This window comes from Lutra lutra, chromosome 7 (assembly GCF_902655055.1).
Source record: "Lutra lutra chromosome 7, mLutLut1.2, whole genome shotgun sequence".
Lineage (NCBI taxonomy): Eukaryota > Metazoa > Chordata > Mammalia > Carnivora > Mustelidae > Lutra > Lutra lutra.
Window position 1 is genome coordinate 30,583,851 of NC_062284.1, and position 19,345 is coordinate 30,603,195.

A 19,345-nucleotide genomic window follows, 5' to 3' on the forward strand; every position below is an offset into this window, starting at 1 on the left:
AATATATGAAATCTATTATTCCATGAGATTTGTGGTAGTTTGTGCTACTTAATATGATCTAGGAATAGCCTACCTTTCCCATCTTCACTTTGATTCCTTTAACACTTTCCATAAAAGACTAATGTATTTTCCATTTCTACTGAGTGCTTCCTGTGGGCACATTTACCTTAGTCCCTGTCTTTTCTCTAGGGTCGTCTAGTAGCAGACACCCAAATCAGGCAACTCCAAAGAAAAGTGGCTTAAAGAATGGCCAAATGAAGAATAAAGATGACGAGTGCTTTGGGGATGATATCGAAGAGATCCCAGACACAGATTTTGATTTTGAAGGGAATCTGGCCCTTTTTGACAAGGCAGCTGTGTTCGAGGAGATTGATACCTATGAGAGGAGAAGCGGTACCCGTTCCCGGGGCATCCCAAACGAAAGGCCAACTCGGTACCGCCATGATGAGAACATCCTGGAGTCAGAGCCCATTGTCTATCGGCGGATCACAGTGCCCCACAACGTGACCAAGGAGTTCTGCACGGGTGAGTTGTACCAGCCCATCTCACTGGTTCTCTCTGCTTTCTGTTATGCTTGAAAGAGAATGACCTAAATTCTGAATTGGAGTGTTGCGGTAGGAATTCACTAAACTCACTAAAGTGGCTTTGTGGTTGGCTATTATTATTGTCTCTTGGGAATTGTGGTTACAGTGGCATCCTGGCTACCACGGGGTTGTGGGGGTGTGGCGTAGGGGGCTGATTTCATATCTGTTTATTTCCCATATCTGACAGGTTCTGGTCTGCTCTTTATTTAGTGTGTCATGATTAGCAATGAAAGGCAGAGGAGCCATCTGTCTAGAATCACATAATCAGATCTTTGGCTTTTCACTGTGGCTTGCCTGTTATGACCTGTACATTTCACCAGAAGTTTCTAATTGTTTGTTGGGGTAAAAAACAGAGATGGACGGTTGAAACCACTGGCTAAAATTGGGGTTTCCATAAATTGTTTACTACAGTGTCCTCATCTTCTCCTGTCCCTGGTCAGAGAGGGTTTGGCTAGTCCCATTTCTCACATAACAAAGTAGTGCCTTGGTATTTCTATCGGCCATTGTATAGGATAGTCTAGTCTATTACCTCAGTGGTTTTTAAGCTTCTTTTTTTAACGTTAGGATCTTTTCTTCAAGCATGGCATTAGAGGGGCACCTGGGTGGCTAGGTCAATGAAGCATCTACCTTGGGCTCAGGTCATGATCCCAGTGTCCTGGGATGGAGCCCTGCCTTGGGCTCCCTGCTCAGTGGGGAGTCTCCTTCTCTCTCTGACCCTCCCCGCTCTCAAGCACACTCTTTCTCTCACACTCTCTTTCACTCTCTCTCAAATAAATAAAATCTTAAAAAACAAAAAACCCATGTACAAAAAAAGACATGGCATTAGAGGCAGATAAAACCAGCTATGGGGGGGGGCGCCTGGGTGGCTCAGTGGGTTAAAGCCTCTGCCTTCGGCTCAGGTCATGATCCCAGGGTCCTGGGATCAAGCCCCGCATTGGGCCCTCTGCTCGGCAGGGAGCCTGCTTCCCCCCACCCCTCTGCCTGCCTCTCTGCCTACTTGTGATCTCTGTCTGTCAAATAAATAAGTAAAATCTTAAAAAAAAAAAAAAAAAAACAGCTATGGGAGAGGTGGTCTACCTCATCCCTGTCCCTGTCCTTTCCCACTAAACCACATTATTACCTGAGCTGCTTCAAATACAGTTTGAAAACTATTCTTATTGAACGATCTTAAAGAGCTGAAGGAGGAATCGTAATCATTTTAATTAAGTAGGAAGGAACTAAGTACAATATTCATTTTGGTTTGAGGGTTTGAATATAGGGAATATAAATTTAGAACAGTAGTAGCAGTTATAGAAAGTGTTATGGAGATGGCTTAATTACATTTGGAAGAAAATCAGATATGTGTGGCTTTTTTGTAGGCAGCAGTAAGGCTGTTCTGTATTTAGTTTGCTGAATATAGAAGTTTGCACGTGCTTTCCATGTGGAAAAAAAATAAGACTGTCAGGCTAAGAGTACCAAATTATTTTTCCATCATTCACTGGGGGACTTGTGGGGATACCTCTTTACCAAGGTAGTTTCCCTAAGTGGCACTGACAGTGTGACTTCCTCTGATTTTTACCACCTGTGTGTAGGCAGGCAAACAGCCTGACTCAGAGTCAGGCTTCATTTCAGTTGCCAGGTGTTTAGCTTTTCAGAGGCATCCATTGTCCAGCAGGTCTGGTAGCACACTCAGTTCCTGTCATTCATTTGCCCCACTGCTCCCCTCTTTTACTATACTCATTTGCAAAATAAGCTGCTTCTGTGGGAGCTCTTGAGCTGAGGTGGTCCAGTATGCAGCAGGTCGTTTCCCTGAAATTCCTCAACTTGGGGAGATACAGCCCGCCTTGGATGTGGCTACAGGGAAGGAAAGAGAAGAGAAGAGTAGACTCAAGAAAGAGTCTCAGATCTAAAAGAGCCCGGAGAAAACATTGCTAAAGTAGACAAAGGGGAGGGTGGGAATTTTTTCCTACTACACACTCCACCTCCCCAACTTTTCACACCTTGTTTAATTTAATGACATAAGTAAAAAGTCCCCTTCTCTCGCATGAAACCATTTTTCCAGAATTGCCATTAACAAGCGTACAGCAGACTGCATGAGCTGGTCCTCAGCCAAGCATTCAGGTATGGCGGCTTGTGTGCTGGTGACCAGTTGCACTTCACTGAGGCATGACAGGGGATGGGAGGCCCTGCAGCTTCATGCCATCTGGTTTTCCTTTGTCCGCAGAAGTGGTAGGAGTGCAGATGAAGCCCTTTTTCCAAGCAGGGTCTGTGCTGGAAATAGAGCAAGTAATCCGTTGCCTTGCTGAGTAACTTCTACATCACGTTTTTATCTCTGCTCCAGCAACAAGACACAAGCCTCAAAGTCGGTTTCTACTCCTACCCAGAGAGTGTCTGGCTGGGGACACTTTTCACTTGGATCTTCTATGCAGACGTTATAGTCAGAGTGAGGCGAACTATCTAGAAAACGTGGGGAAACAACCTAAGACCATCAAATGTTAGTGTTAGGTTACTTGATCACTTAGTATGATTTTTCTCGTTCTGCAGATGAGGACATTGAAGCCCAGAGAGATAATGACTCTCACAAACCTTCTTTATCACATTTCCTTCCACCTTCGGAAGGTGGCTAAGTTGAAGAGGAGGAAGGACGTAGAATCAGAGGAGAAGGATAGTGTAATGGCACAACAGACCACAGTCATTTCTCTTTAGTGTCCTCAGAAACGGACCAGCTTAGATCAGCACTTGTGGAGGCTAGCTTGGATAGCTTCCCAGCTTGCTTTTTGGCATTCATGTCCTAGAACCCCAAAACCTTATTTTCTCCTAATCCCCAGGGTAGCAAAAGAACAACATGTTTTCTACCCATGTGGTGTGATGGCTTGGGTCTCAGGATTCTGACAGCTTGCTGCTGCTCTCCAGCACATCGACTGCATGCTAAGTGGTGTCAACAGTTTCTAAGCCAATATGCTGTAATTGCTCACACTCCTCTTGGCAGTACTCTACCAAATTTGTGTGTGTGTGTGTGTGTGTGTGTGTGTGTGTTATGGGGGCAGTCTTATAAAAGGTCTGTTGATTGGGAAAACACATTCAGGAAGCAACTAAATTCAGCTCTTTGTTTAACCCAAATCTTTTCTCTCTGGAAAGCCTTTTTGAGTCCTTTGACAGTGCTGCTGTCTCCCAACAATTGTGGATTGTCAGACATTCCTCCAGCTTGGATTTAGCCTGCTGAATAATATCCAGTGGTCACATACTTATTTATTAAGTTTGGCTGTAAAATGTGAGATGTGTGTGAGCACTCCATTCAGTGGGTTAAGAGCTTCTCAAAGAACACTGGTTAGGAGAGAGGTAAGGCTTCAAAGAAGAATCTTTGTTCAGCGTTCATATTCTTCTAAAACAAATAGGTTAGTCTAAATACTGTTGCTTATTTTGTGTAAGTCACTCTAAGATCTTGTATTCGTTATTCAGGTGTATTAGGAAGGGGTGCCTGGGTGACTCAGGTAAGCATCTGAGTCTTGATTTTGGCTCTGATCTTAGGATTGAGCCCTACATGGCGCTCTGTGCTCAGTGGGGCATCTGCTTGAGGACCCCCCCACCCCCTGCCATGCGCATGTGCACAGGTGCGGTCTCTCTCAAATAAATAATTTTTTTTTTAAGTCTTAAAAAGATGTGTTAGGAAGCGGCATATATGTACCATATATGCCTGGAGTCCAGTGAGTGTGATCATTAATTGCACTGAATGTTGAGAGGCAGAAGAGGTCCTGAAGGCTGGACTGATCAGGAACGGCTTCACAAAGGGAGCAGGACAGAAGCCTTGAAGCATGGGCAGGATTTCACCAGACAGAGAGGAAGAGGGAATATGTGGATAGGCTGGTAGGTGCTGGTGAATAGTGAGAGTAAAGGGCCTTGTGGGAAATTGGCCATCAGCCGGTTTGGCCAGGCCAGAGTGTTTGTTTGGGGGAGTAGCAGGAATTAAATAAGCTTTGGACCACAAGAACACAGAGCCTTGTGTGTGTATGTTATCCTTGTCCTGTGCCATAGGGAACAACTGAAGAATTCTGAAAATGACATGATCCCAATCTCATTTAGGAAGACTTTAGAGACTTCTTTTTTTTTTTTAATAAAGATTCCTCTATCCATTTGACAGAAAGAAAAAAACACAAGCAAGGGGAGTGGCAGGCAGAGGGAGGGAGAAGCAGCCTGATGCAGGGCTTGATCCCAGGATCCTGGGATCACGACCTGAGCCGAAGGCAGACACTTAACCAACTGAGCCACCCAAGTGCCCCAGGAAGATTTAGAGTCAGTCTCTCTCTCTCTTTTTTTTTTTTTTTAATTAACATATAATGTATTATTTGCTTCAGGGGTACAGGTCTGTGAATCATCAGTCCTACACAATTCACAGCACTCACCATATCACAGACCCTCCGCAATGTCCATAACCCCGCCACCCTGTCCCTCCCCACCCCAGATTTAGAGTCTTGAGGAAGACTGGTCTCATGATAGATTTCAGGGTGGAATGAGAGGAGAGAGACCGGAGTAGGAAGACTAGGTTCGTGACCTAACTAATGTACCAGAGGTTTGGACTGCTGAATGGGAAGGAGGAAAAGTTGTTGAAAGAAATGACAAAGGGAATTGATAGTTGAGAGCAGTTGGAAAAGGGTTGAGTGAGCGGAGGACTCAAAGGCATTGAACCTGTGGGGCAGGAAGAATGGCAGTGAGAGTCTGGTTGTCATTAGATTGCCTGAGTCTGTAGCGGGCCAAGTCTGCATGGTTTTGTGATTTCCCTCCTGTGGTGCTCTGCGGTTGAGCTCGGAGAAAGCAAATAGTAGAGTTACCACACTGAGAGAGAGGTCAGGGAGCTATTAAAAGGTTCAATGAGGAAGCTTCTGTAGAATCAGAGAATGGAGTTATATATATAGCCAAATGAGGGCTACTGAGCCTGTTTCCTTATCTGTAAAGTGGGATAAAATTGTAAATTAAATGAGATCATGTGGAAAAGCAGCTAGTGCAATGCCCAGTTTATGATTGTTAGTCAGTTTTTTAGTTCAAATATGAATTGCAGAGGTGGCCTCAGTAAGGTTATTTCAAAGCATCTACATTTGTAAAATGTCTACTGTGTGTGAGGTAGCATTCTAGATCCTCTGGATAAGTCATTGTCATCCCAGGGGCCTTACAGAGGAGCCAAACGTTACAGAGTAATTTTACAGAGTACTCTGTAACCAAATTATAGCAGTGTGTACAGGGTTTGGAGGTGGCAGCAAGGGGATGGTGGGAGCCTGGTTCAGGAGAAGCAACATTATCACGATCAGTGTCATAGCATTGAAAGTTCATTGGATATTTACTGTGTCACGGGCACCATTCTAAGCACTTCACGTTTGTCACAGTTTTCATGGTACATCTATGAGATTGCACTGTTCTCCCCATTTTGTTATTATCCCAGTTTTGTTAGCATTAAGTGATCCAGTAAGCCTTTCAAACCAGGAGTGACTTTAAAAAGTGTCTCAAATTGTTCGTTTCCTGAATGCTAATAAATTCTTCTTAGGTATATTTATTCAAGAACCCTTCCTATTGGGTTGAATTCTTATTTAACTTCTGCCATTTGTGTTCCACTGTGTAGCCTCCTTCTGCCTCCAAGTGTTCAAAAGCCCAGATGGGAGGCAGCGGGGTGCTGTTGATGTAGACAGTGAGTGTCCGTGGTTGTCCCATTTGCTTTGCCCGAAGGCTGTTGTTTTGCCCCCAGACTGTCTGCCTGCTGAGATTTGGGGAGCAGCAAGTATATGAGGAGGATGAGCTGAGGTAGAGTTACTGTTTACTGTCTTGCCAAAGGGTCAAGTCCGGGTTTGAGTGAGGCACTCTTGTCTGAGCTCCCTTTGAGTCTGGCATCACTTAAACATGCCCATTTCTCTTGGTAAGAGCAGTCATGGTTCCTTCTCTGGAGGGAGTTGCTGGTGAAGCCACGGTTGGTTTATTTCTGCTGCTTTACGGCTTCCCTCTTTACTCTTCCCACCTTGGCTAGCTAAATTTTTGAACTTCAGTGGGGATGTGTCTTGCCCTCAGGACAAGCTTGACTTTCATTCACATTTGAGGCTGGCAGTTGTCTTCCACAGCTAGTGTTCCATTTCTGCCTCTGAACTCTGGCTGCCTTCTTTTGCTTCTTGTCAAGAGTCCCTTAAGAAGTATTCAGATGCTTTTAAGACCAGCAATGTTTGTATCTCTTGAAGAACAGATAATCAGGAAATCTGCTTTGGGTTTGTATGTATGTTCAACAGGAATTCAGGAAGAAATAAATCTTTGAGTTTAGAAGTGGCCATTGAAGAATTTTACCCTCAGGTGGTGAGACCTCCTTCAGCAATTGTGCTCCTGAGAGCCACAGGGATGCATCGGGAGGTAAATTCTAGGAGATGGTCTGGATCAGAACATCTGCCCTGTCACACTTGTGCTGGAGCAGGTTCCGATGTAACTTTTCACAGAACAGAGGTAAAGAACCGAGTTTCTGAAATGGTGTCTGCAGGCAAAATTCCTTGACAATGACTTGGTTGATTTTAGGAACCTCAGGTTCTAAGCAGAACTCGCAGTGCCAGGAGTTGAGGGAGTAGACAGTCCCTTTAATGTGGTGTCCTTTGGAGTTTCTGGGCCTGGATAATCAGATGGATACTTGTAGACCTGAAGGTCTTGGTTGAACTCATTGGCAGTCTTACGAGGTTTTAGAGCTGCATTGGTAAGACAGGTGTCTTGGGGGGCGCCTGGGTGGCTCAGTGGGTTAAGCCTCTGCCTTCAGCTCAGGTCATGATCCCAAGGTCCTGGGATCAAGCCCCGCATCAGGCTCTCTGCTCGGCGGGAAACCTGCTTCACCCTCTCTCTCTGCCTGCCTCCCTGCCTACTTGTGATCTCTGCCTGTCAAATAAATAAAATCTTTAAAAAAAAAAAAGAAGAAGAAGAAGAAGACAGGTGTCTTGGGTAGGCTCTTGCCCCAGCAATGAATATTTGTGCTTCCTCCAGTCTTTGCATGGGACAAGGTCTCATGGCACCGTGTTGTTAGAGATTTAATTTAAGAATTTAAATTCAGGGGCGCCTGGGTGGCTCAGTGGGTTAAAGCCTCTGACTTCGGCTCAGGTCATGATCTCAGGGTCCTGGGATCGAGCCCCGCATCAGGCTCTCAGCATGGTGGGGAGCCTGCTTCCCCCTCTCTCTCTCTGCCTGCCTCTCTGCCTACTTGTGATCTCTGTCTGTCAAATAAATAAATAAAATCTTAAAACAAAATTTTTTTTAAAGATTTAAAAAAATCTTTAAAAAAAATTTAAATTCAAATTAAGGGCGGGAGGGTGTGGAGCCTTGGTACATTATGGCCCGACACCTGAGAGAGAGAGAGAGAGAGAGAGTGTGTTTTCTTTTTAAAGAGAGGACACTCGAAGGGCAGAGTGAAGGGCAGAGGGAGAGGGAGAAGGAGAATTTCAGCAGGCTCCTTGCTCGGGCTCAGTGCTGCTGAACCTGATGCAGGGCTCGATCTCATAACCCTGAGGTCATGACCTGAGCCGAAATCAAGAGTCAGACATTTAATTGTCTGAGCCACCCAGGTGCTGCCTCCCCCCACCTGAGTTTTTGATAAAACTCTAAATGGGACCACTTTGCCCTTATGTATCGTCTTGCCATTTCAGAACCACAGGTGTCTAGCCAGGGTGAGGATGAGGAAAGAGTTTGATTTCAATGTACTCACCATCCTCCTTAAATTCGACACACTCCAGCTAAGTCAGTCAGGACCCCCCCGCCCCGCCCCGCCAATTCCAGCAGTGTTCTTGCCTCTTTGCGTTCTTGTTTCTTTCAGTGCAGTCACCATTGTTAAAGTGTCTGGCGTAAAGCTTTGCAGCCACCTTTACCTTTTCCTTCTCATATAAATTCATGCCACGTGCAGAGCCTCACTTTGGATGTGACCGGAGCTTTGGAAGCTTGGCCTACCCTATGTCCTCCTAAACTGGAGGAGGCTTGTGTAGAGTTCCTAGCAGGGGAGTGCCGCTACTCGTGTACCCTTGACGGAAGAACAGTCCTCCTCTATTGGGGACGGTTTCCTCTTTGACCAGCAGGCAGCTTTAGGAGGGACACCCACGGAATGGTGAGAGAGGAAGGAGACACCCACTTAGCCAGTCAGACCAGCTGAATGAACCCTGGTGATCAGTGGGGTGACAGATGCCACAGCCAGATTGCCCTGACCTCCTTTTTTTCTGATTTCATAGCAGACATAGTGATTCCTTCTGTAGCAGCCCTGGCAAGGAGTTTCCTTTATCCTCTGTTCATTCTGGCTTGGGGCTCTCTAACTCCTTACTTGGTCACCATTGAAATGCTCATGATTTTTTAGTTTCTCCTGCTACCCTATGGGTTCCCTATGTCCCTTGACATCCGTTCTACCTAGTCTTTCTGTCTTCATTTTCTAGCCCAGTCAGCATAGCCTTCACGTCAGCCTCCAGGCTCCAGCAGGGAATTTGCATCTGCACAGTCACCCAGATTCTAGCCTATGGAACTTTGTTCATTGTTCCTCCCACCCCCACCTGGAGGGCTCTCTCTCCCTCCTGTCCTTCTGACTACAGTCCTGCCTGTCTTTCCAGGCACGGTTCAGTTTGAGAATTTGAACACTGCTTCGAGCTCCTGGGGATAACAGTTTACTGTGTGTATTTTCTGGTATTTGCACATATATATTTTCTGTTTTCAGCTAGATTGTAAGACTGTGGGAAACAGAGTCGGTTTTTGTATTTTTTTTTTTAAGATTTTATTTATTTGACGGAGAGAGACATAGAGAGGGAACACAAGCAGGGGGAGTGGGAGAGGGAGAGGGAGAAGCAGGCGTCCCGACAAGCGGGAGCCCAGTGAGGGGCTCGATCCCAGGATCCCGGGATATGACCTGAGACAAAGGCAGATGCTTAATGACTGAGCCACCCAGGTGCCCCCCCCCTTTTATATCGAAGACAATTTTACACTTTAAGTTGCTAGAATAGTATAATGAATACCATGCACTCTCCACTTAGATTCATCTATTAATATTTTGCCACATTTACTTTTAAATACAGACACACAGGAGCACACCTGAGCCACCTGAGGGTTCATTGCTCTCATCACGTTCCTGTACAGTCCGCAGGGTGTTGCTCTTACAGCCACGCAGTGAGACTGCCCTCAGGAGATGTACAGCTAGCACAAAGTGTTATCTAACACACACTCCGTATCCGTGGCTCTCCGGTTGTCCCAGCCATGTCCTTTATAGCTGTATTTTTAGTCGACAGTTGTGTATCACATCGAATGAGATGTAGTCGAGACAGCTGTCTCTCTTTTGTTCCTTTAACCAGGAGCGTTCCCACAACTTCTGTCATCTCTTGTGACAGATTTATGAAGAGTCTAGGCCGGTTGATTTGCAGAATGTGCCTTAGTTTTATTTACTGATTGTTCCTTTTGATTCATGTGATTTATGTTCCAGGTGATTCGTGTTAAACATGTTTCCCAAGATTTTGGTGGGGGTCTCTCTGTCTCAGGGTATCACATCATAAAAATATACAGTGTCGTTTTTTCTCACCATTGGGGCTGAGTTAATCGTTGGTAAGGCTTTGTCCACTGGGTTTCTCCTTTGTAAAGATACTTCTCCCCTTCACAGTTAGTAAGTCGTCTTGTCAGCAGGTCCTTCACCCCTTGAGTCCACAGCTGGTTCCAGTGGAGCTTTAGCCTGAAGGAATAAAGTTCAGGGTGGACAGGGGGGTTGTCTAGTTGTTACAAATAGGGGAAGGAAAAGGTGGGGAAGCATTCTGAAACCTCTCCCTCACCCTTACCTTTGGGTACAGCAGGCCTTTTACCCAGCGGCCGAATGGAGCGCGCTGAGGCAGTTTTATCCGTTTCCTTCCCATTCATTCACTAATTGCGCCTGTATTTATGTAAACCACCCAGGCCCTTCGCTGCCCCTGAAGGCACCGTGGTGAAGAACGGGTAGAGCCGTGAACAAGACAGACACGGCCACTGCCTTTGTGGAGTTTGCAGTCTGGCAAAGTAGATAGTCCAAAAAGAAAAACAGTTATTTACAAGTTGTGTTCAGCACAGTGAAGAAAATCAGCAGCGTGCTAAGACTGAGGAGTATTTAAGAAGAGGGACAGAAGAATGAGGGACCAGCCATGAGTGTGGGTAGAGCACTGGAAGAGAGAAGAGAGTCCCAGGAGAGGGGACATGCTTCCTGAGGCCAGCAGGGACTTGGAGTGTTTAGGAACCAAGAGGCAGCCAAGGTCCCTTAGAGCATGGTGGGATTTGGGGTTCAAGGTAAAGGGGGAGAAGTAAACAGGGGCCAGATCATGGGGGCCTTGTAGGCCCTAATAAAGAGTATTGAGCATTTAGGCTTCTTGTAACAAATCCTTCTTTCAGAGATAGACTTGACACCAAATTTCATTTTGTGTAGCTTTCATGCAAATCCACAGTGTGGATCTGAGGGTATGAACTGGGATCTGATTAACCTCAGGGTATCAGTGTGTTTAACTATAGAGAGCAAACTGGTGGTTACCAAAGGGGAGTTGGGGGGGGGGGGTGAAGTAGGTGGTGGAGGTTAAGGAGGGCACTGGTCCTGATGAGCACCAGGTGATTAAAAATAAAAACTTAAAAAAAAAGTGTGTGATATCTCCCTGCAATGGTGTGACTCTCCACAGAATAGAATTGGAATTCATAGCCCTAGAGAACTCAACATGCCCTCATTGAGGCATTGAGCCTTCAGTGAGCTATGCTCCTTGTTGGTAAGACATGGGGTGTGCACAGCCTTTCTAACTAAAGGGCTGTGTCTGTGTGAGGATTGAGTTTAGATCTGAGCTGACGCTTTGTTGTGGGAGTCTTTTTTATTTATTTATTTTTAATTTGACACAGAGGCAGAGACAGTGAGAGAGGGAACACAAGCAGGGGGAATGGGAGAGGGAGAAGCAGGCTTCCCGCTGAGCAGGGAGCCTGATGCGGTGGTGGGAGGGTGGGGCTGGATACTAGGACCATGGGATCATGACCTGAGCTGAAGGCAGATGCTTAACAACTGAGCCCACCCAGCCACCCCAAATTTCATTGTGGGAGTCTTGTCACACAACCAAAAGGCTGGGAGGTTTAAGGGACAGGGATGGATATACACTCAGAGACTGCCAGAGAAGGTTTGGACATAGTGCTGCTTGAGGGTGTGAGGACGTGTATAAATGTCCATACGAGAGGTGGAGTCCTTAAGTCGTATGTGCTGGAAGGAGCTGTGTGGCAGTGAGAAAGATTAGAGAAGCCCAAGCCGCAGCAGGCACTGTGGTGGCTGGCCTGTGAGCTTGCCTGGCCGCGGCCTCCTGCTGTGGAGTGCGCTGTGTGGGGAGGAGGCTTTACCTCCCAGCCCATACAGAGTGTGCTTAAGCTGTTTTCCTGGATACCCTGAGGTTAATCAGATCCCAAGATGTGCTCTGCTTGTCACGAACTGACTGGAATTCTATCTTCATTTCTTGTTCCACCAACAGCTGTAAAATACATATTGAGAGAAACCCTACCGACTGATTTTACTGCCTTGGATCCAGAACAATAAAGATCTACCTTCCAGCTCAAACATAATTAAGCTTGGCTCATGTTCAGGCTTTGGCAATGTTATTGTTTGCCATTTACACGCTATGTTCTAGGTTCCCTTCCTTTGGAGTTTATTTTATCCCCTCTGCCTGTTTCTGATAAGCAATCTGACTGGTGGAACTTTGTGTGTAAATGTTGAAAAGGAACATTTTGTGGTGCTTGCACATTCCTTCCAGAGAAACTGAGTAGGTGCAGCGGAGTCCTGTAGCTGGCAGGCTGGGAAGAAAGGGTGCAGCCTTGTCTGGCCTTAGGCTGTAGAGTGTGGGGGTTCATCAGCATGCCCTTGCCACCAGTGAGGGGCTGGTGACGGATACCCAGCTCCCAGATGTAGCAGCCAGCCAGCCGGGGTGTGGGGTCTGCTCTCCTCTCCCTGTACTGTGAGTTTTGTACCCTGCAGGACTGTGAGGAGAAAGGTAGCAGAAAACGCTCAGCTTGCCTCCAGAGAGCTGTCCGAATGGGAGAGGGGGCTGCTTGTACCTACAGCACAAGATGTAGACCCACAAAGAATGCTTGCTTTGTAGGGTGGTGTGCTCAGGACTCCCTGCCTGGATCTGTTTCAGATTCAACAGAAAGCAAATAAATGGGTGAAGAAATGCACAGGGTCAAGGGAACGCGCTCTCTTGCGTGACTCTGCAGGGAAAGAGGGTTTGGGAGTAGGCACGACTTGTCTGACAGGTTTAGGGTTGTTAGTGGCTTAGGACTCCTGAGAATTCCTTTGGCCTTTTCACACTGCTGTCAATGATTCCTAATTAGTTCTGATGAGATGTGCGTGTCTGGAGCAGGCCATAAAAATGGTGTGTGAATCAGCTGTTGACATGCAAGGTCAGGCTGCGGCCTCCAGCATCGGCGCCTAGGACTGGCATTTCAGAAAGAGAGAGGAGACCTTGTTCCTGATGGCACTGTTTGTGCCAGGGTGGGACTAGGACTCTGGTAGGTAGAAGGCTTCAGTTAAGCAACAGGATAGTGTTAATTTTGACGTGTAGACGTCTTTTATTGTCATTATTACAGTAAGTCCTTACTTCGCCTTCCTTTGAGAGGATGTGTACCTTGGTGTTTTCGGTTCAGTCTTTGTGCTTGGATTTCTGTTGTTCAGATGTACTACCGTAGCCTTGTTCTGTGTTGTTCTAAGAGTCTGTGTAGGCGGGACTGGATATCTGATAGAACTTCAAGAAATTATTCCTGAAATGATAAAAGAGGAAGACAGGTTTTTCCTAAACAGGGCTTTACAAACACTAGGATAAATGAGAAACTTCTGAAAACTTCTGCCACAGAGTCAGGCCAGACCAGGTTTGCATCATTTATGTGTTTGAGGACTTGATGAGAGCTCACCTCTGTTGATAAATGTAGTTGAAGCAAGTTGAGGAGATGGGGGCCAAAGGAGTAAAAGGTTTACTTCCCTGCTCAGAGGAGTGTACAGTCCAGTATAGACGAAGATGCAGGATCTGAGAAGGTGTCGGATCCAACCTGACAAAACCCGTTAGGTGCGGTCCCGCGCCGGCTTGCTGATTGGAGTCTGTGTGCGTTGGTCTGTCAGCCAGTGAGGCCAGGTGGGGCTCATGCATAAAGGTCTCTCTTGGGGCCAGTCCAGTGGCTTCTGGTATTTGTAAGATGGCATTGGTTGTCAAGACGAGCTGCTCGTTACAGATCACAATTTTTTACTTTGGCGTTTCTTTCCTGTCCTGGTTTTCTGGCCCTGAAACGGCCCCGGTGTGTTGGTGCTGATGCGTATGAGAGTCTTGCCTGTGTCCCAGCTGCTGCAGACTTTGGCCTTACGAAACCAAGTATTTTCCATGCTGTACTTTCAGCGACTGGCTCTCCCTAACCTTTACAGAGTTCCTTTCTCTATGGCAATAAAATATTCAAGATTCTTCTGAGTGGGCTGCTTTCCGTGTGCTCTTGCCCTGAGGTTTGAGTATTAGGTTACATTCACCCCAGATGTGGGGAGAAGATGATAAATTATTTGAGAAAACAAGTTGCTAATTAAATTTTTTAAGCACAGAGGAAGGGCTGAGTAGAAGAGAAGAGGAAAAAGAGGAAGCGGGGAGCAGACGGGATCAATACGTCATACAGCCAGGACCTGAGGGTCAGGAGGCTTAGTCAGAGTCTGTTCCACTTGTGGGGAAGGCAGAGGAGTCTGCTCCTGAGGACGGTGCCACTGCCAGGGATGTAATTTCCCCCACTTTGGGAAAAGCATGGTCTCTTCTGACATGGCCCACAAGTTGCTGTTCCACACTGTGCCAGCCCTCTCTCTGTAATAACCAAATAGATCTTGGTAGATTTGGCTTTTGTGGTCTAGAGCTGAACTGTTAGGAGAGTAGCGCCTGGGTGGCTCAGTCAGTTAAGTGACTTCATTCAGCTCGGGGCATGATCCCAGGGTCCTGGGATTGAGCTGTGTGTTTGGCTCCCTGATCAGCGGGGATTCTGTTCATCCCTTTCCCTCTGCCCCCTACCCCACTCCTGCTCGTGGGTGCCTGTGCTCATATAAAGAAAACCTGGAAGAATAAAGTGCTCAGAGAGTGCTCTTTGGTAATGGGCACAAGGTGTTACTTCCTCAGCTGCGACTGTGGAGGGCTCCATGGTACACCTCCATCCCACCGTAGGCAGCTAGACAGGGGAGGGCCAGTCTTAGATTCTTGGCTGTCAAAGAATTCCGGATCGAGTATGTCCATTTGTTGGTCTGGTTTCCTGTCATCTCTTTCCCTTTCTCTCTTCACCTCCTTTTGAACTGCAGACTCTGGCTTGGTTGTCCCAAGTGTTTCTTATGAACTGCACAAAAAGCTCTTATCTGTGGCTGAGAAGCACGGGTTGACTCTGGAGCGGAGACTGGAGATGACAGGAGTGTGTGCCAGCCAGATGGCCCTGACCCTGCTCGGAGGACCCAACAGGTAAACGCCTCTGGACTGGCGGGGGCTGCGGGTGGGGAGGTGCTGCCCTGCCGAGGCGCCACCGCGCCCCCACCAGAGGAGTCTGTCAGTGTGAAGTCCCTTCCCGGGGTGCTCTGAGGGTATTGTTTGCCCCTCTTACCCTCTCCCAGAAGTCCTCATTCTTCTCTAGGCAAGCTGCCCTTTCACCCTTTCTTTCCTGATAAAAGCTGGCTTTGACACTCCTGCTGGCTCCCAGATGCCTGCCTTCTAAGAGCCTTCAGAGACTCAGCCTTTGGCACGTGTCCTTCACTCAGAGGGGCTGGGATACAGATCAGCCGAAGTTCCATACCCGAGCACTGTTAGAACCACCCTGACAACTGGGTTGGGAGAGCTGGAGGTCGGTGTGTTCCTACCTTCCTTCTGGGTCCCTGTGTCAAGAGCAGTGCTTAATTTTATTTGTGGTCACTTACTGGTATCATGTGCCAGTCCGTGTGCTAGAACTAGGCACACAAAAAGAGTAGAATACTGCGCCTGCCTCTGGAAGGCTAGTGAAGTGTCCAGAAGGTACACCGTGGCGGGAGAGGAAGCAGGATCGCCCGGGAGGCCACAGGAGCATCCACATGGAGTCCTGCGGGGGCTGAGGGGGCATTAACAGGCCAGCAGGCAGGGCGGGGAGTCCAGGTCTGGGGAGTAGCCTGCGCTGAGGGCGGACAGAACCGAGAGTGTGGTCGTGGCTGGGATCTGTGAGGTCCTTCTGTGGGACTGGGAAGTCGGGCTTTGCAGCAGCTGCGCAGTAGGGAGCTGAGCTGACAATGGGATTTCAGAAACAGCCTTGTGGGGGCAGAATGTGAATGTCCTCACCCCATCACAGTGCCCTCTAGCTGGCTTCTTGGGGCCAGCTGTCCTGTCCATGGGCCTGGCTTTTCTCGCCGCCTCTGATCTCTCCAAAGGGCCATCTCCTGCAGCCCCTTTGAGAAGGGTTGCCACAGCTAGTAATCTTCCTCATGTGTGTCCAGTCCCGTGCAGTTCTCACTGTGCTCACAGCCGTGTTCAGTTTGAGCCTCATGGCTTCACCTCGAAGGTGAATAGTAGCCTGGTGTTTGAGGATGAGCCTGCTGAGGCTCCGAGAGTGGAAAGGCTTGCCCAACTTGGTGCCGCCGCTATGTGGTGGAGCCAGGTCTCCCGTCCAGACAGGCGTGTTTCCAGTGTCTGGTCCCTGCCCCTTGCTGTCGGCTGTGTGATGCCAGGGTCTGTGTCCTCCGACGGTGGTGCCTCTGTGAGAGCAGGAATCTTCAGGAGCAGCCGTGGGTGAGGCAGCTGCCACGACGCAGCAGCGTCTGTGTGAGGGGAGAGGCGCTCCTCGTATTTCCTTCAGATGCACACGTAGTGGGGGAAATGAGTGGTTTGGTATATATGCAGAGTACATCGCTAAATGCCCCCAAATTTACTTGGAGCATAGGGGCTTCCTCTCTGACTGGAACAGCATCTGTCATCTGCCTCCTTTTGGGAGACTAGTAAGTGACGTCACTGCTAAGGACGGATCCAAGCCCGTTTCTTGCTGTCCATCTCCCCCTGCCTTCTGCTCCTGAGGCAGGCCGTAGCGCCTGTGAGTTGGGAACAGCTCCAGAGTCAATCCGGACCTCCTGTGGCTCAGCTTTGAATGACAGGCGCTGGAAGTGACTTCATCAGGATGTGGGTAGCCAAGGGAGCTGCCGGTAGGAGCCCAGGAAGGCCTGCCTGCTGCCTCTTCCGTGACCTGCGATGTAGTCCTGTTCTGAGTGCTGTGCGTGCGTGGACACACAGCATCCTGTGGAAAAGGTCTTGTTCGTATCTGGTGTTGCCCTTATCCCACTTATTGGCGGCTCAGTGAGGAGCACTTGGCCTGGCACCTGATTGAGGATGATTTAGAATGGTCCTGTTTGCTGCTGCTGCTGAGTTTCTTAGGAGCTGAGCCAGAGTAACCCTGGAAGAGGTGAGGCTTGAGCTGGATTCCAGAGAAAGGGTGGGTCAGAGTTTGCCAAGCGAAGGGCTTTCTGAGCAGGGGACCTCATCTGAGGAGAAGCAAGGAAGACCCTTTCAGAAACAGTTCCGTGTTTCTGGTCGGAGAGCAGTGTTCGGGCAGCAGTGTTGTATGGCTCAAGATGTGGGTGAGCTGCCTTGTGAGAGGACCCAGTAGATGAAGTGACACCGGGGTGTGGGACCATGGGAATGCCACCCTGTAGCCCTGGGCTGCATGGCTTTTCACCCACTCTGGGACCCGGGACTGTCAAGAACTCAGCACTTATCTGGTTTAGGGTGCGAGGGATTGGCAGGTCTGCAGCTGATGATGCTTATTTGCCTTCTGTTCCAGGTTGAATCCCAAAAATGTTCACCAGAGGCCCACAGTGGCCCTGCTGTGTGGCCCCCATGTGAAAGGGGCTCAGGGGATCAGCTGTGGAAGGCACCTGGCTAACCATGATGTCCAGGTCATTCTCTTCCTGCCCAACTTTGTCAAGATGCTGGAGTCCATCACCAACGAGCTATCTCTCTTCAGCAAGACCCAAGGCCAACAAGTATCTAACCTCAAAGGTGAGCACTTGCCTAGGGCAGGCCTGCGCCCTCCTCCTGTAGTTCTGTGGTCCGGTGCTGCCGCCCAGTGGCGACAGGTGGAACATCACAGATGTAAGGCGTGCTCTGCCTGCCGGAGTCTGTGCGCAGAGGAAATACTTTGGGCGTTGACTTGTTTACTCCCCACCCCTTCACTGTTCTCCCTCTCTGATTACTCAGATGGAGAGCTGGGGGCCCACTTGTTCACTTTACAAACGTTTACAGAACAGGCACCACTGCTGACACTGAGTATGTGGCAGTAGATTGTTTTTTTGATCCGTACTTCCATGGAGCTTACACTCTATTTAGGACAGAGAAGAGACAGAAAAGTAACCTTTCTGTTAGGCCAGATGGTGATGTTATGAGACAAAGGAGGGAAGGGAGCTAGAGAGGGTCAGAAGGGGTTGTGTTAGGGAGGTGCAGGTGGTACAGTGCCTGCGGGTCGCTGTAAGGGTTTGACTTTCACACTCGCTGTGATGGAGAGTCACTGGAGGAACAAGCAAAGGAAGGCAGAGGCCAGCTCAGATTCCTAATGATCCCCTGGCTGCTGCTTGGGAGTAAACTAGAGATTTACAAAGACAAGTGTTAAGAGGCTGTTGTGCTGGGGCGCCTGGGTGGCTCAGTGGGTTAAGCCTCTGCCTTCAGCTCAGGTCATGATCTCAGGGTCCTGGGATTGAGTCCCGCATCGGGCTCTCTACTTGGCGGGGAGCCTGCTTCACCCTCTCTCTCTGCCTGCCTCTCTGCCTACTTGTGATCTCTCTCTCTTCAAATAAATAAAATCTTTAAAAAAAAAAAAAAAAGGGCTGTTGCGTGAAATCGGAAGGAGATGTTGGTGGCTGAGACAGTGATAGTGGTAGAGGAGGTAAAGGGGGGGGTGGGTTTTTTATTTTTTAAGATTTTATTTACTTATTTGACAGAGGTCACAAGCAGGCAGAGAGGCAGGCAGAGAGATCGACGTGGGGAAGCAGGCTCCCCGCCGAGCAGAGAGCCCCATGCAGGGCTCGATCCCAGGACTCTGAGATCATGACCTGAGCTGACGGCAGAGGCATAACCCACTGAGCCACCCAGGTGCCCCAGGGAGTTAGTTTCTAAGTTAGTTTTGGAGCTAGAGGCTGCAGAGTAGATATAAGGGATGTGACAGGGAAAGGTTAAGAACAACTCCAAGGTGTTTGGCCTGAGTGACCAGAAGGATGAAGATGCCATCCTGAGCTGGGAAGACTTGCGGGAGGATGTTTGGGGAGGAACGTGCCTGTTGAATATGCAGGTAGAAATGTTGACTGATGCAGATGAGTCTGCAGGTAGGGGAAGGGGTCTGGTCTGGGTGCTGAGGGTGTAGGTGGGAACGAGCCCTAATAAACCTGGATAAGCTATCTTCTAGGAAGAGGTAGGGAAGTTGTTAAGTCTACGTTCTTTGTTTAGAAGTCAGGGAGTTGAGAGAGCAGCTCAGGAGACAGGGTGGGAGAAGGAGAAGCAGGGGAGCCTGGCACCTGGAAGGCAAGTGAAGAGGGAGGTGTGGTGTGGTCAGCTCTGCCAGCAAGCCGCTCTGAGTTAGGCTCAGATGAAGGCTGAGAATCGACCACTGGATCTGTGTGGGTGCCCTGTGATGATCTCAACCAGAGCCGTTTCAGTGGGGATGTATGGGGGGGGTGCGAAATGATTAGAGTGGGTTTTAGTGAGAGCAGGGGAGAAGAGAGAAGAAATATGAAGGAAGGGTCTTGCCAGGGGTCAGATGGCAAGTTGGGGCCAGATCCTGGG

The 19,345-nt window shown here is 48.5% G+C and overlaps 1 protein-coding gene across 1 annotated transcript in view; it reads left to right on the forward strand.

Moving 5' to 3' along the window:
- Nucleotides 1-19,345, forward strand: part of EDC3 (enhancer of mRNA decapping 3) — a 60,351-nt gene that overhangs the window by 37,658 nt on the left and 3,348 nt on the right. Inside the window, exons 4-6 of the mRNA XM_047737351.1 lie at nt 190-525; nt 14,872-15,025; nt 17,355-17,572. Of these exons, the coding sequence (XP_047593307.1) occupies nt 190-525; nt 14,872-15,025; nt 17,355-17,572 (708 nt within the window). The remainder of the gene's footprint in view (nt 1-189; nt 526-14,871; nt 15,026-17,354; nt 17,573-19,345) is intronic.